Genomic DNA, 15,596 nt, shown 5'->3' on the forward strand with positions numbered 1-15,596 from the left:
AAGCATCTTTTAATTGTGAAAGGTCTGGGGGATTCAGAATTGTCCCTAAAGTGAATCTCCTCAGGGCAGCAACAGGTCATTGCTTTGTATGACTTCCTTTTTTTTTTCTTTTATCTTTTGCACGTTCTAATGTGAAAAAGCTGTATACATGTTTATTGTCTGTTTGTTGTGTGTACTCTAAACTGGACTATGTCCTAAAAGACATTTCACCACAGTAACAAACGGTGACAATAAAGAATCTTGAATCTTGTTTTGTTGTATAGTTCACTTTTGTTGGCTGTATATTTCAAATAGAAAGTCGGCGTTTTCCTGAACAACTTCTTTTCAATCAGCTGGAGATTCTCTGGAGATTATGTTTCCCAAATAACTGTATTTGTGTGAATACATTTTGGAAAATTCCTAGTATCCATAAAAATTATCTGATAATATTCCACCATTTTTTCTCCAACATTTCACAAAATTACTTGATTATTTCATATTTAGAGTTATGAAAAAAATTATATATATTTTTTTTTTGCCAAGTGAATTCTCTCCAACGGTTTGAACTTAAAGAGGACGACTGTACCTTACAGATATTTAACCAGTCTTCTTCAATTAGTTTTTGTCAGCATCCCCAGGGATCTGATTACTTCTTGTTGCTCCCTGGGGATCCTTCAGTCTGTTTCGGATTGCACCTTTTAATATTGTTTATCTATAGATTCTTGTTTCTGTCACGAGTTCGCTTTCTGTTCTTGAATGTTTGTAGCATAATAATGTTTCTGTTTTATTTCTATTTTCTGCCTGTCTGTCCTTAGTTTAGTCTGGTTATTCTCTCATGCCTGTTCATTCATTATATTTCCCTGTTAGATTTTATTCTCCTCTTGCCCCTGCCAGTTCATTGCCCTCCGTCCCTGCCTCCCTGTGTTGATTTGCTCCACCTGCTGTTAGGTCCTCTGCAATGCTACCCCGGTTCTGGCCTCGTTCATGTTGCTGTATCCTGTTTTCACCTTTTATTATTTCATTAAATACACCTTCATTCATCAGGCCACTCCCGAACTTTTGTCTGCACCTCAAACCAAAACATGACAGATTTATATTAGGATCTTCCGCCCACCTTGATTTTACATACATCATTGACATGTTAATTTTACCCTTTAATCTTTTAAAGTGATGTAGTTCTGTAGGCTTTTTGAAGGTCCTTTAAAGTTCCTCTTAAGACCTTGACTGCTATTTTGTCCGATTTAAGTTTAATAATCAGAGGATTCTGGATGTATAAAAGATGAAAGAATGAGAGTAAAAGCCTGATGATCAGCTCAAAGCTGTTTCATTGAATGTGACGGAATAACAACTCTCTCTCTCTCTCTCTCTCTCTCTCTCTCTCTCTCTCTCTCTCTCTCTCTCTCTCTCTCTCTCTCTCTCTCTCTCTCTCTCTCTCTCTCTCTCTCTCTCTCTCTCTCTCCCTCTGCTCATCCCATGATGTCATCAAGCACCGAGGGAGAGAGAGGGCGAGAAATAGAGTCAGCTGCAGTCAGAGTGGTCAACTGTTTCTCATCTTTAGGTTTCTGCTGTCATCTCTGTGAGCATTGGTAGCATGACGGAGTCTCAGAGAACCCTGAACAGTCCAGATGTGGAAATGAAGAGTCTGCAGCTGGACGACCGCCCAGGTCAGTGTCTGTCTGCTCATGCTTGTCATTCAAGCATCGTGTGGTGGCTTAGATTGTCCCTGTCAGGCAGACTAAAACATTACAGGATGAAAATAGGTCTCTGAGGTTAAGAAAAGCTTGATAAATGTTTGTGGATTGTGAGTTCTAAAACATTTTATAGGAGGGACCAGCTGTTAAAAGTTATTTATCACCCTTTGCAGCAGAATTAAACAAAACTGAGCTGCATGTATCTATTATCTCCTCATTAATAATCCTGATGAAAACAAAGATACTGCAGAATGTTGCTTGGACCTCAAACATCTGGACTCCTGCAACAGCGTACCCATCATGTTGGTCCTGCTGCAAAGATTCCAAGCTAAAACTCTAAACCAACATGGTGTCTTTCACAGGTCTGAATCCTGTTCACTGATACAGAGCTGTTGCTGATAAATTGCAATTCATGTTTAGTGTTGAGCACGGGGGATACAGAATGATCTCAGTTTATAGGCCGTATCTCACCACTGCGCACCTCTTTTCAAAGTTTTGTGAAGTTTTGGCAAAAGAATAAGATTTGACTCTTGTTGAACATGCAGTGCATTGGATTTATTTAATTTTTTTGCATGCGTGTGTGTTTTGTTAACAAGAACAAATAGATGGAATGGGCAAATAGCCAAATACTTGCCTAAGGCCGCTAAAAGGGGCTAATGAGAACATTAATGCGGTTGTGAAAACACTACATGTATAAGCCATAATGGGCTCGACACACGGAGATCGACCAACAACAGAGAGTAATGGCTTTCGTTGCCACCGTGGTTAAAGACCCAACACACGGGATGCGCTTTTTTCCCTGAAATTTTATTGGTTATGAAATTGGAGGGGTTTTGTTATTTTCAAAGCAGTCCATTACCAACAAGGGTGAAGAGTCACTAGATTTTACTGGAATTGGCTGAAATCTTGCTTTTATATCTACTCTACAAAAGAAAAATCCAACTGGGTTCATCCTATATTACAGAAAAGGAAACAGCACGGGAAATATCATTTTAACCGCACCTCGCGGCTGATTCAGATAAATGGCTGTAGTCCCAAGCGATGGCGACAAAAGTTGAATATCATTCAACTTTCTTGTGTGGCGTCGCAAGTCTGCGTGTGCACGTGTATGACCTTGCAATTTAGCACACGCACAAATTTTGCGGGTCTGTTGGCTGGAGGAAGGCAAGCGATTGTCGCCTCATCGCACAAGTACCACAGGAAATGAATGGAGAGGGAGCAACGTCGCTCCCCGTTTGTCAGGCCCCACAACTATGGAAAGATGAGCTGACTGAGCAGCTAATATAACAGGAAAATTAGATTGGTTAATTTTTTTATATTTTTGATTGGATCTAAGTGTTTTAAAGAGAAATTAATTCCCACTAGTTGCTTAATGTAACTACAGTATAATTTCAACTAATTGTTTTTCACTGATGCATGCTTTTGCAAACAAACCAGACTGGGGTCTTCCAGAATACTGGTGGTATTTACAGAATGTTGTTAAATATCCATGACTGTTCACGGTCTCCCCTGGTTCTTTTATCTGATAATGTGGTGTTTCAATTGTAGACTTCTGTAGTAATAAAAAGACTCTTCAAACCGTAACTATATCTTACCGTATTTAATCTAAAAGGCAGAGAAATGTTTACAGGTTCAGTTCTGGGTTCTCATACACAAGACAACGCAACCGGTACCTGAGAACCCCATTTGTTCTTTCACACAGACATTAAATAGGAAGCATTTGTCCACCCCTTCAGGGGCGTGTAACAATATATCAGTGTTCTGTTCATCACATTGGTGGAGAAGATCATGCTGTAATGCAGACGTGTCCTTGCTGACACATTCTCCCATAAACAGCCATTTTGTCCAATCCATTTATGTCAGGCTCTGGCCTCCAGAGTCTGTTTATCTGTAATTTCCATGGTAAGCACCTTTGCAGTACAGTCTTTGTAATTTCATAATCTTAACAATGTTCCTAAACTTTTTACCTGTTGATCACCCAGCGCTCGGTAATTCTGATGTAAAACCCAAAACTTTCTTCTGGTAAAACAGATCACCAGCACAGCTCTGGAATGAGGAAGAAACACATCAGTAAAAGCTGAAACAGTTCAGGGTCTGTTGAATCTTTTGAATCTTTAAAGTCTGTAACTTTTCCTGCGCTCTTGAAGTGTGACGACAGTTACTCTGCTCTCCTCCCAAACTAAACCAGGTGCTGATGGTTTCCATAGTGCTGCTCACAAATTGAAATTCGAAACAAAAAGAGACACAATCCAGATCTATCAGCAGGACATGAAGGTCTAATCGCTTTGAGTTTGGATTCCAGATGCAAATTTGTGCCACAAACATCTGAGCTAACTGCTTCAAGAGAAACCGCAGGAAATAAAACTTTGTGTTACAGTAAAGGATGAGGGAAATCAGTGCAACATGGAGCCAAAATGCATAGAAACAAACAGCAACAGAGGGGAAACAGGTGGGTTGGGAAATCTGAAACCAGTATGACTGGATTCTGACTCATACAGCTCAATCAGACGATAAAACTGGGGTTAAGAACAGCAATAGTGAATTAGCCCAAATCCACATCATGTTGTGACCTTTTAAAGAATCCTCTCTCCCAGTAATGGTTGGATGGATATCTGTTGTATGACATTGGACTGAGTTTTGTCTTAAATAAATGGTTCAAACTCAAACAAGTTAGGCAGGTGGGAATGGTTCAGAGATTTTAAGTGAAAAACATCTCCCGGCTTCTCTGTCTCCTTCTGTTGGGAATTTTGGCAGCTCAGCCTGTTGATCTCCATCTCTGTGGATAATTACCTTCCCAGCGGGGATGAATGGACGTGTCACCCCCTCCATTCACAGACAGGATGGAGGGATAAAGAGGAGGGGCATCACAGAAAAAGTTTGCTTTTGTCCTCTAGGTGTTTGTTAATCTGAGTTAAGTTTAAAATCACCTGATATTCAGTCTGCTGAAGATCAAAATACAATTTTCTTTTTATGTGCCACTTGTCTCTTGTTCATCCATCATACCCGAACTAACACAAGCATTTTCCTGAACCGAAAAAGTACTGATGGCAAAGACACTAAATATTCTGAGACTTGCCTCTGGGTTTTTCGGTTTTCCAGAGATGAAAAAAAATGGATGAAGCTGATTTTTTTTTAAGGTTAGACGCCTGCAGTAGAAACACAAACCTGACTCCATCAAATTGTAGAGAGTCTGGACTCACTGTAGTTTTGGTTCAGATAAAAACAATGTTTTTTTTTTAAAATGCAGGAGCCACTTTCATTTGTCAATACTGTCCTGTACCTCTGCTCCAACCTGTTTTTAGTTTTCCCCTCAGTGAGCTCTCTGAATGTGGCCCCTGGCCTGAAAAGTTTGGAGTCGCCTGTTGTTGCTGCACTCTGAGCTGTCCTCGTCTCCTCAACAGGCTTCTTGTTCAGCCTTCAAGCTCTCAGTGTCTCTGTGAACTGAAGCCTTTTGTCCATGAACACAGGCAGAAAAGGAGGGATGAGCAGTTGAAAAACAAATGAATATAGAAGGAGAGAAGGAAAGGGATAAGCATTTAGAGCACAAAATGTAGACATAAACCTATGCTTTCAACCTCTGCAGGTTTATTTTATTCCATGTAAGAGTCTATAGATTTTAAATGATGAGATAAAGCAATGACAAAGAATATGACACAGTTCTGTTGTTTGATGCTGTTTTGTTGACTCCATCTGAGCTGGAATCTGATCAGGGCCAAAGTATCCAACCTTTAATAGATTAATCCCTCGCTGTAACTCTGAAATAATCCTCTTACATCATGAAACGCTTCGACTGTCAAAGAGGATGGGAGCACTGGACTGATTCCTTTCTTTGTCTATATGCTTTTATCTGCTGCACACATCAACTTCCAGCCTCATCAACTTTTTGGATCAAAAACATCATCATTAATATAAAGACTTATGAGAAGACATGTAGAAACAAGAACTTTTTTTCTTTACTTACAGAGGTGATCCAATGTGGAAGCTTTCAACTGACTATATACATGACTGGAATGTATCGCGATTACTGGACTGATTTGACCATTTTTATTTTTATATGAATGAGACCAGATTGTCATGTAGAACGCATTGAGATCGCATTTGTTATGAGTTGTTGCTATATAGACATAAAGTGAACTGACTTGATCGTTTACCATTTGGTTTTAAATACACACTGAAAGCAGAAAAATGCAAAGTATGTAAAATGTCAGTTACAAATATATTTTTATGTATATTTGCAAATATACATTTGTTAAATTTCATCCATTTTTTTTTCTAGGTTGCATCACATTGCATAAAATACGGAACATGGACAATCTAGAGTTACAAATGACACTAAAATATTACTTTTAATATTTTTATGTAGTTCATTTACAAGAGGACCAGAAGGAGTCAAATTCTCTGTATTTCTCTGAGCTGAGAACTGATTGACCTTTAACTGCCATATAAAAGATCAATGGATAAAAAGTGATTAGAAAATGGTTATCTCAAATAGGTGAGAGCCATCATGATTTAGAGATCTTGAATTTTTCTGTTTTCCTTTTTGGACTTCTTTCCATACTGTTTAGTGCTTTTTAGGCCTAGCCCTCTTTAGTTCTCACGCCATCATTGCTTGGAGTTTTCATTGTTAGACCATTCTTTCAACTTCCCAATTTATTGTTATGTTCCTATACTTTGTTATTCTAGCTATTCAAGCTCACTGCTTTTGTTTCCCTCGTGTTTTTTAGTTTTTCTCTGTTCGGTTCCATTCATGAGTATTTCACCCTCAGTAAACTCTGCACACGTATAAAGGCATAACAACTTCTCTTCAAGTATAAGAATGTATTAACAGAAACAAATTAATATCCAGAGAACATCACTATAGAATGCTGTTCTTTCTATATTTCAATCAACAAATCCTCTCTATTAGGCTAGAGAAACTTAACTAAACTGCAAAGCAAAATAAAGATAAAGGAAACCAATGAACTATGTACATACAAAATAACAAAAGAACTAAATAAAATAGCAGAAAACCATCATCAGAATGATTCAGTCAATCTTGGTTCACTGCAGATCCAAGTATGAGAACCAGATTTCATCTTAAAGAACATGTAATGAGGTTAAATTAGCTTAAAGACCCATTGTATAACATTTACACACTGCCACACTATTTAGTGGTGTGCTAAATGAATTGCAAATTACCTCACTGTAATAGCTACAACGAAGCCTCCGGGTATAATAAGTGTTATAATGTAGACATCACCTCCATGTATTAGCTACTGCTAATAGCTAATAGCCTACAGTCATCGTGTGGAATGGTTTTTGGCACTGTTGTCAAGCCCACTTGCATTTTTTTCTTAAGTCGCTTGTAAATTCCGTGAGTCGCATTTTTTCAGGCTTGTTTCTGAACGTGCAGTTGCTTATTTGGTGTCTAAAATAAGCGACCATAAACACGAGTATAGAGTCTGTAACAGAAAGCATGAACCAGACAGCTGCAATCCTCCAGGGTTTTGGAAGATCAATGGGGAAAAAACTCCCTTCATATGATCACGATCACCCTAACCCTAATCACTCCAGCACCAACGCAGCTATGTTTTGTCATTACCATATTATTGTCGGCTGAGGTGACATTCAGGACAGATTTGTTCACTATTTGACTCATACAAGGAGATTATTCAAGCATTACTGCTCTGCTTTTACAACCACAACATGGCAGCGATACATGCGTCTAAATTTAGTAATTTGATGTAATTTGAGGAATGCCCTATTATCTCTACCTGGTAATAATAGCTGCACCGATATAAGCTCTCATTTCCTACTGGTTATTACCACTTTTTCTTTTCTTGGTTACTTTCTATTCCCTTTCACATGGGTAATAAGTATGGATAGTCCTCCATTTCAAAAGAAAACCGCAAATAGAATAATCTACGTCATCTTTGTTTGTGTATACTCTTCCGCCAACAGCATGTCTTTAGAGACAGATAGGGGAAATGTGTGTGTCCCCTTTCTGCTACTGAAATAAGTCGGTCAAGGCCGATGACCATTCACATTGAGCCTGATTCTGCAAGAGGTTTTCCACCCTGTTAAAGGGGAGTTTTCCTCTCCACTGTCGCTTCATTGATGCTCAGTATTAGGGATTGCTGCAAAGCAATGGACAATGCAGACAACTGTCTACTGTGTCTCTACGCTCTTTCATGAGGAGTGAATGCTGCTTGTCAAGACTTGATGCAATCTACTGGGTTTCCTTAGATAGTAAACATTTTGACCAATCGGTATGATTTGATTGAATTTGACTCTGTACAGTGCCTTGAGATGACGTGTTGTGAATTGGCGCTATATAAATTAAATTTAATTGAAATTTTAATTGAATAACCCTTACAACACTTGATTTTATTAATGCAATTATTTCTCAAGGAAATAATTCAGACTCAAATTGGTAATTTAGGAAGCTAGCGGGCACTGTAGCAGATGATCAACCGCAATGACTTGTCAGGTTACTTTCTGTTTACATTACATTAGCTTGAGTTAACCTTAAATTGCATGAAACACCATTAGACCAGATTCCAAACACATTCCAAACGCATGCTTGGAAGGCAGGAGTAAGAAGATGGTACAGGGTCTTCCTGCAGTTCTGATCTGCCCCAAAAGTTGGAGGCGACATGTGCTGTTGGACACCTTATGACACACTTGCAGGAAGAATTGGACAAAATAACAACTGGAACTCTAAATTAATTGGTATTTGCAAAGTCAGTGTAGCCTTCAGTGTTGGATGAAATAATGGACTCTCTAAAGAGAGAAAATCTGCATGGATGAGATAAAACAATATCTGGGATTGGATTATTTCAGGCTTGCTGCTTGTTGACAGAAACATAACATAAATAAAGTTTGCTGTGAAAAATTTTTTTTATATGAGTTACTGTAGAAATATTTTTGTAGCTCTTCTCAGGTTGGTGTTTCACAGTTTTTGACTTTTTTTCAGAGTCAGAGTCTGCGGACAGTGGGATCGGGGATGTGGACGAGCTGCCGGTTCCTCAACACATCCTGATCAGCAACATCACATGTGATTCCTTCAAGATCAGTTGGGACATGGACAGCAGAGGCCAGGATCGGATCACACATTACTTTATCGACCTGAACAAGAAGGAAGACAAGAGCTCCAACAAGTTCAAACACATGGTGAGAGACATTCAGCTAATGACGATAGAGTCCGACCAATGAGGTCAGTCACTGCAGCTAGGGCATCTGTTACAGATGAGTTGAGACACAACTGGGAACTGTCGACTTTCCTCCTGTCTCCGCCTGTTTTCCAGGATGTACCGACCAAGCTGGTGGCCAGGGTGGTTCCTCTGCCAATGACCGTCAGAGGTCACTGGTTCCTGAGTCCTCGAACTGAATACACCGTGGCCGTTCAGACAGCCACCAAACAGCATGATGGAGAATATGTTGTTTCTGCTTGGAGCGAGATCGTTGAGTTCTGCACAGCAGGTCAGGCAGACAAACTGAGCCACATGTTCTTTTCTTCATTTTCTTAAAATAAAAGGTCTGTAAACAGCAAGTTATGAACAACGGGTTATGAACAAACCATAATCCATACATTAAGATGATTGATTTTATCGAAAGCAAAAAATAAAATGCAGAACATTTTGCAGTTGATGCGAAGAAGCAAGTAAAACACAAAAATCTGTTTTTGCAGATTACTCCACCATCCAGCTAAGGCAACTACTGCAGAAAGCTGAAGCTATCGCTGGCAGGATGTTACCGTTCACAGTGTTCTACAGAAACCAGCAGAAGGAGTACTTCCAACCAAACAGGTCTGTCCTGGAGGTGTAACTGCGATGCTAAAGGCAATGAAATTTGTTTTAATCTCAATGTGTTTTGGAAACAGCCAGGATTACCGTTCCAGAGATGCTCAGTGCTGCCGTATGCTGCCATCAGTAAAGGACAACAGCGGCAGCCATGGGTCACCCATCAGTGGTAAACTGGAGGGTATCTTCTTCAGCTGCAACACAGAGTTTAACACTGGACAACCTCCAAAAGACTCTCCATATGGGCCATACCGCTTCCAGGTACATCTGTCGAACTGAATAATGTTTTAAGACTGGGGAGCCACAACAATCAAATCTTATTTTTTCAACCATAGCGCCTAAACACCTTCCTAAAACTATAGGTTAACCGGTGTAAACTTTCCTGCCTCAGTGTGATCTGTATGAAAACTGAAGGTGGATTTCCTCTTGTGGTGTTATACCTCTGAGCTAATATGATAGCCACATAAAGCAGAGAGCATGGGGTACATTAAGTCAGCAGCCCTCAAACTGGGGTCCCTGGATCCCCGGGGTCCGCAAACCATAGGTTGGGGGTCCATGAAATGTGTGATGTCGGGCGTGAGGAGGCACTGCTGAGGATGCATCGGGGTTGAGTTGAGTAACACAATGGACAAATATTTAATTCCATACACTTCATCAAGTAAGGTAAAAGCCAAACAAGCTAAACTTAGGAAGTATGACAGCAGTTACATCGAGTTTGGCTTTATCGAAAATGGGGATCTAATCTCCACCAAATCTCTAATACTAGGTGTATTTATATATATTTTAAAAACATACATAATTCCTAATATATTTAACAGTACATAAGGCTGTTTAAAAATACTATCAGCATGAGGAATCTAAAGGGGTCTGTGGCCTCGAAACGTTTGAGAACCCCTGCATTAAGTGAGCATCAAAGATTCTCGCACAAGCTAACTCTGCTCATGTATTCACCTCCTGTGGTTCCAAGTTGTACAATTTCAATGTTCAAGAATACTTAATGATATGTCTGGCTGGATTGATGCACTGTCAATGAGGGTTCGAGTTTGCAATCATATAGTTAAATCCTACCTCGAAAAGAGAACATGAAAATGTGTGCTCGTTCTCTCATAAAATTTGTATTACTTTTGATTTTCCAGTATTCTCATTCTATTTTGGATTAATTTGAGGTTATTTTTATGTTTAAGTCTAAATTCCAGATAAATGTCTATGTACAGCCGTATTCAATACATTAGAATATTATCAAAAAGTCAGTTTTTTTCAGTAAGCCAATTAACTAAGGTAAACAAATAGATAAATAGATTGATTACTCACATATTGATGCTGTAAAGCCCTTATATTTGTCAATAACGATGATTTTTGTTGCTTACATATTATGTGAGCAGAACATTTAAAATTATATCAAAAGAAATACAAAAATGTATTTTAATACAGAAATGTGAGTTTAATGATAAGTATGTTTACTTCCTAAACTGTTATTTTCTAAAGATATTTTTAATCTGACAAATTAGCCTCATTGGAACCTATATTCTAATTTATTAAATATGTCTATGTCCCGGAACCTTTGGCTTGCATGAGATTTCATGCTGGTCTGTAATTGGTTAATTAAAGATTCTCCTCAGAGCCACAGCTCTCTGCACCCATGCCTTATCTATGCTTTTTTTGTCATACTTTCTTCCAGTAAGATTATTTTCCTGATAACTGTTAATTAAAGTCACACCGATGGCACCTTGGATGTGCAGGCACGAATGTCAATCAAACATACAAATGCAAATAGTAGCGTCAGACAACAACAATGAAAAGACAGGACAGAATGGTGTCAGCGAAAGAAAAGTCTTTAATTTATTTACAAAATAATAATTTGACAAGGCTAATACCGGAGGGCAAAAACCATTTTAAGGAATTTAGGACCAACCAGTTTTTAAAGTCCAGCATTAGGCAAGTGACTGCGGATGGATTTATTTTCAAGTTCATTGTTGCCCTGTAATGTGTAACAAAAGCATGATGTTTTTTTCTTCTTCAGGCATTGAGACAAATTATTTGCATTATTTTTGCCCTCCTTCACCACCAAACCAACCTACTTATCCACCAATGTTGGCACTGCAATACTGCGAAAAAAACATCTAAGTTAACACTTATTCTTTATTAGCACTAAAGCTATTAAACCCCATTCAGACCACAGATGTTCTAATGTTAATTATGTTATAAGGAAGAGATGCAGTTTGTTAATGTCATATTTCTACCCTGAGTAGAAAGATTCTGTTCTGAGTAGTTCTATCTCACTCTGTCATACTCTGCATTTTCGGTTTCAAAACAGGTAATTAGTCCTACGTCATCAGTGATGTCATTGACAATTGGAAAAATTAAAAAACTATTAGCCAAGGTTGGTTTCGAACCCCACTCCTTTAGGTGGTAGACAATGTTTAATGCTCCTTATATATGTTAAATGCTGTTAACTGTCCCTCAAACTGTCGCTTAACCATAATGCCGGCTATTGTCCCATTATAAATGCTGCGGACTATACATAATGTAAAATACTGCCTATTGTCCCATATAAAATGCTGCCGATTGTACATAATGTTAAATAATGCCTATTTGTCCATATAAAATGCCGCCAACTGTGTATAATGCCATCTGGTGGTGAAATAGTGTTACTACAACCCCTAACTTAAGTTTTTAGCCATAAGGGCCGATTTATTTGTGTTTTTTGTGAAGTATGACTTTTTTGGGGGGCTGTGCCGGGGTCCTGGTGGGCTTTAAAAATCTGGGACCATGGGCATATGGGTGACGAGGGATGGGTCTTTCAGGGTAGCCCACCCCCATGACGCTGCGACATTTGGTTGGCCCCCAAGGATTTTTTTCAAAAATGGCCTTTGGGTGCTCCCGGATGTACAAAAAAATGGTACACTAATTAGGGGTAGGGGATTGGGGTGCAACCTTATAGGCATAAAAAGTTCAACCCACCCTCTCCCCCGTGCACTGCAAATCAAGATGAAGAGTTAAAATACAGTTTAATCAGGCCATGTTAAATTGTAAGTTTTCATGTTTAAACTTACTCAACTGAAGCATTACTTGGCTATAATCAACATTTGCAATTAATGATGGGATGGCCTGAGTTATTGAAATATTGAATTCTATTTATTTATTTATTTGTATTTATTTATACCAGAATTTAGATACACCGATCCTTCTAAAAATAACTTTTTCTTGTAGGTGTATAGTTTGTGCCAATCTACCTTTTATAATAACTGCAAGTTAAAGTAAAGGTAACATTATTTAAGTGAAGAATGTGCTGTAGCCCTAACGGTGTTGGAGGAAAAATATATAAATGAAAGCACAAATACATGAATGGGAAATTAGAGTTGGATGTCTCAAAATTTGACACAAAATACATTTTGTGTAGTTATTTCATTAATCTTGGGGGTGTCTGACTGTGGAACAAAGAAATTGTTCAGAAGTGAGAGCAGCCCCTGATTGTGTTAGAAAAGTGATGTGCAGGCTAAGAATATTTACATAAATCAATTACAGCGGTGAAAAACAGTAATGCTTAAAAATATAGTAATCCAGAATTGATCAGACATTTAATCGTGGTCTGATCAGCCTCTCCTGACAGGGTTTCTGTGGAGTATTTGTGCTCCAGCATACAGGCTCCTCCAGGAAAGGACGCGCCTTTTGCAGCATGTCCTTTGTGCAGATCTTAGCTGAAAAGCAGGAAAACTTAGAGTTAGACCAAACAACTCTGTTCGGTAGCAGGGTTGTTCCACGGAGTCATTTGTTATCAGAATTTGATTCAGGGTAAAGGCTTCTGCGCTTTCTGAAATGGAAAAGCCAAGGTATGCAGGAATTTACCCCAGAAATTACTCTAGATATCCATTAACCCAGCTTTCGTAAATGGGGTCCTGGTAGTGTAAATAAGGAGTTATGAGTTGATAAGTTTATACGGTTGGTTTTTATCTTATTTTCTGTAATTTTTCTGGTTGTTTTTAAAAACTAATTTCTTAAGTTTAAAGGTATATTGATCACTAACCTTTGTTCCTATTTTTCTTTTTACAAAGAAGTTTATGTTTTGGTGTGTCTGCTTTGTTTTTAATCTACCTGTTCATGGAACCTTTATGAATTTACCACTGTTGCTATGTGGTTTGATTAAAAGTTTAGGACAAACTGGGTTAAATTTGTTAAATAATTGGACAAGATTCTATTGAAGCTCATGTCCAGCCATGAAACAAACAGCAACCTTTGGAAAAAATCTTGATATTAAAGCGTGCACAGAGTGGTGGAGAAATAACTTAGGCAAGAAGGGGGAAAATCCTTAGAAGATATATGCTGTAATGTAAATAAGTCATGTTATTAGAGACTGGGAAGATGCTCTGAGCATACAGATGAACTCACTGTTACATTTACATTGACAGCCATTTTGGAGCTAAAGTGACATGGTGAGCAGCCATACACTACCCATACCCATTCAGTTGCTTACCATAACTGGCAGAATGATTGAGACCGTGACAGTTAACCCTAAGCAAGACCAATTGATCTATCTTTGTGTTAAATTCCTCAAACTCTTGGGTTGAACAGGTCAACACTTCAGCATTGAGTTTGTTGGGAAATGCAGTTTGCACCACATACATCATGTTTGTTCATTTGTATTTCACAGATCCAAGCAGACCTCCTCTTCAATCAGAACACCAACATCTACTTTGGGGATTTTTACTGCATGTACACCTCGTACCACTATGTCATCGTGGTCCTGGCCCCCAACGGCTCCAAGGGAGACATCTTTTGTAAAGGTAAGCTGCCAGCCTTGGATAGATTCAACAACAGCTTCCTGAGCTGCATTGAGGAGGAGGATGGCTCACTGTCCTTCCGTCATGCCCAAGACGTCATCCTGGAGGTGATCTACACAGAGTCGGTGGAGCTATCCCTGGGGATGGTGTCACAAATCAGCGGGCATCAGCTAATGAGCCTGTCTACCCTCAATGCCAAGAAAGACCCCAGCTGCAAGATCTGCAACATCAGTGTGGGACGCTAACAGTTTCTTCAGGCAGGGTGGCCAGCTTATCTGCATGGTAGCAAACAAAGGAGCTACAAACTAACTTTAACACCACCGGTTGTGCCTGACTGAAATAGTCCTCTCAGAAATCTAACTCATGGATTGTTTTTGCCTCAGCTGAACATGCCCTGCAGTGAGACAGCGGCCTCATGTGGTTGCATATAGATAAAGACAGGTCTAGATGGATAAATAAAACATAGAAACCACTGCTTATTTCCTCAGTTTTTTTTTTCTGGTTTCATTGTACCCATGGAAAGAGATGGCCTCCAACTTTAATAAAATGTGCATCTAAACCCTCTGGCCCCTGTTATGGTCCCCGTACTAAAGACATAACATGAAATACACTTCTCACGCTTATATGCAATGGTAAAGAAACCTTAACTGATTGGTCACTTTGACCAAATGTATTTTTTTACCTATACAGTTTAACTCTAAGAAGGACTTAAAAATTAAGGTGTTTCATGTTTACCTTCAGCTGGGATCACAGTTTTCACCTGCTAGATCAGGGGTCTGAAACCTGCAGTTCCAGAACCACAAGTGGCTCACTTAATATTATTAAACCATTACGTTTTGCCGTTTTATTGTTTCATTATTTTGTTCTGTGCTCCTATGAAAAAACACTGGCCCACCTTGGCTCCCCTGGTAAATCAGGTCTAGGACTGCCACTGGTACACTTGGATCAGGATGTACTTTAAGCAACCATTTACTACAGTGTTGGACCTTCTCTGAGGGTTTTAACTATGCCTTCTCTTTCAGATGAGATCTTATGCAAAAAGACATCTGGGTCAGGAAGGTTGTGAAATTGAAATAACAGCTATAAATAAATCCATTAAAATGGTACCAGCAGAGGATTTTTGGGGTAGATTATGTCAGATTCAGTCTCTTAGAGTCCATTGAGAATTATGGGGTGTGTTTTATGTCTATCTGCTGTGAATGTTCTATCTTGAGAATCAATAAAGAGAAATGTTACCTACAAGCCTGCTGTCATTGACAATGGTTTATGTAAAAAATTAATAAAAAATAAATAAATAATAAAAATACCTAGACCTTTTAGCATCTTTATCAAATATATTGAAAGTAAATCTAGTCAGAAACCTGAAG

The 15,596-nt window shown here is 38.8% G+C and overlaps 1 protein-coding gene across 1 annotated transcript; it reads left to right on the forward strand.

Moving 5' to 3' along the window:
- Positions 1–1,455: 1,455 nt before the first annotated feature.
- LOC105937656 (phytanoyl-CoA hydroxylase-interacting protein-like) lies at positions 1,456–15,033 on the forward strand. The gene is given in 7 exon segments (XM_012879094.3): positions 1,456–1,542; positions 1,544–1,643; positions 8,626–8,822; positions 8,957–9,131; positions 9,340–9,457; positions 9,532–9,712; positions 14,100–15,033. Coding segments are annotated over 7 exon segments (1,233 nt in total). The 3' UTR covers positions 14,475–15,033.
- The last annotated feature ends 563 nt before the right edge of the window (positions 15,034–15,596 follow it).

The sequence above is a fragment of the Fundulus heteroclitus genome, chromosome 10 (assembly GCF_011125445.2).
Source record: "Fundulus heteroclitus isolate FHET01 chromosome 10, MU-UCD_Fhet_4.1, whole genome shotgun sequence".
Taxonomy (NCBI): Eukaryota; Metazoa; Chordata; class Actinopteri; order Cyprinodontiformes; family Fundulidae; genus Fundulus; species Fundulus heteroclitus.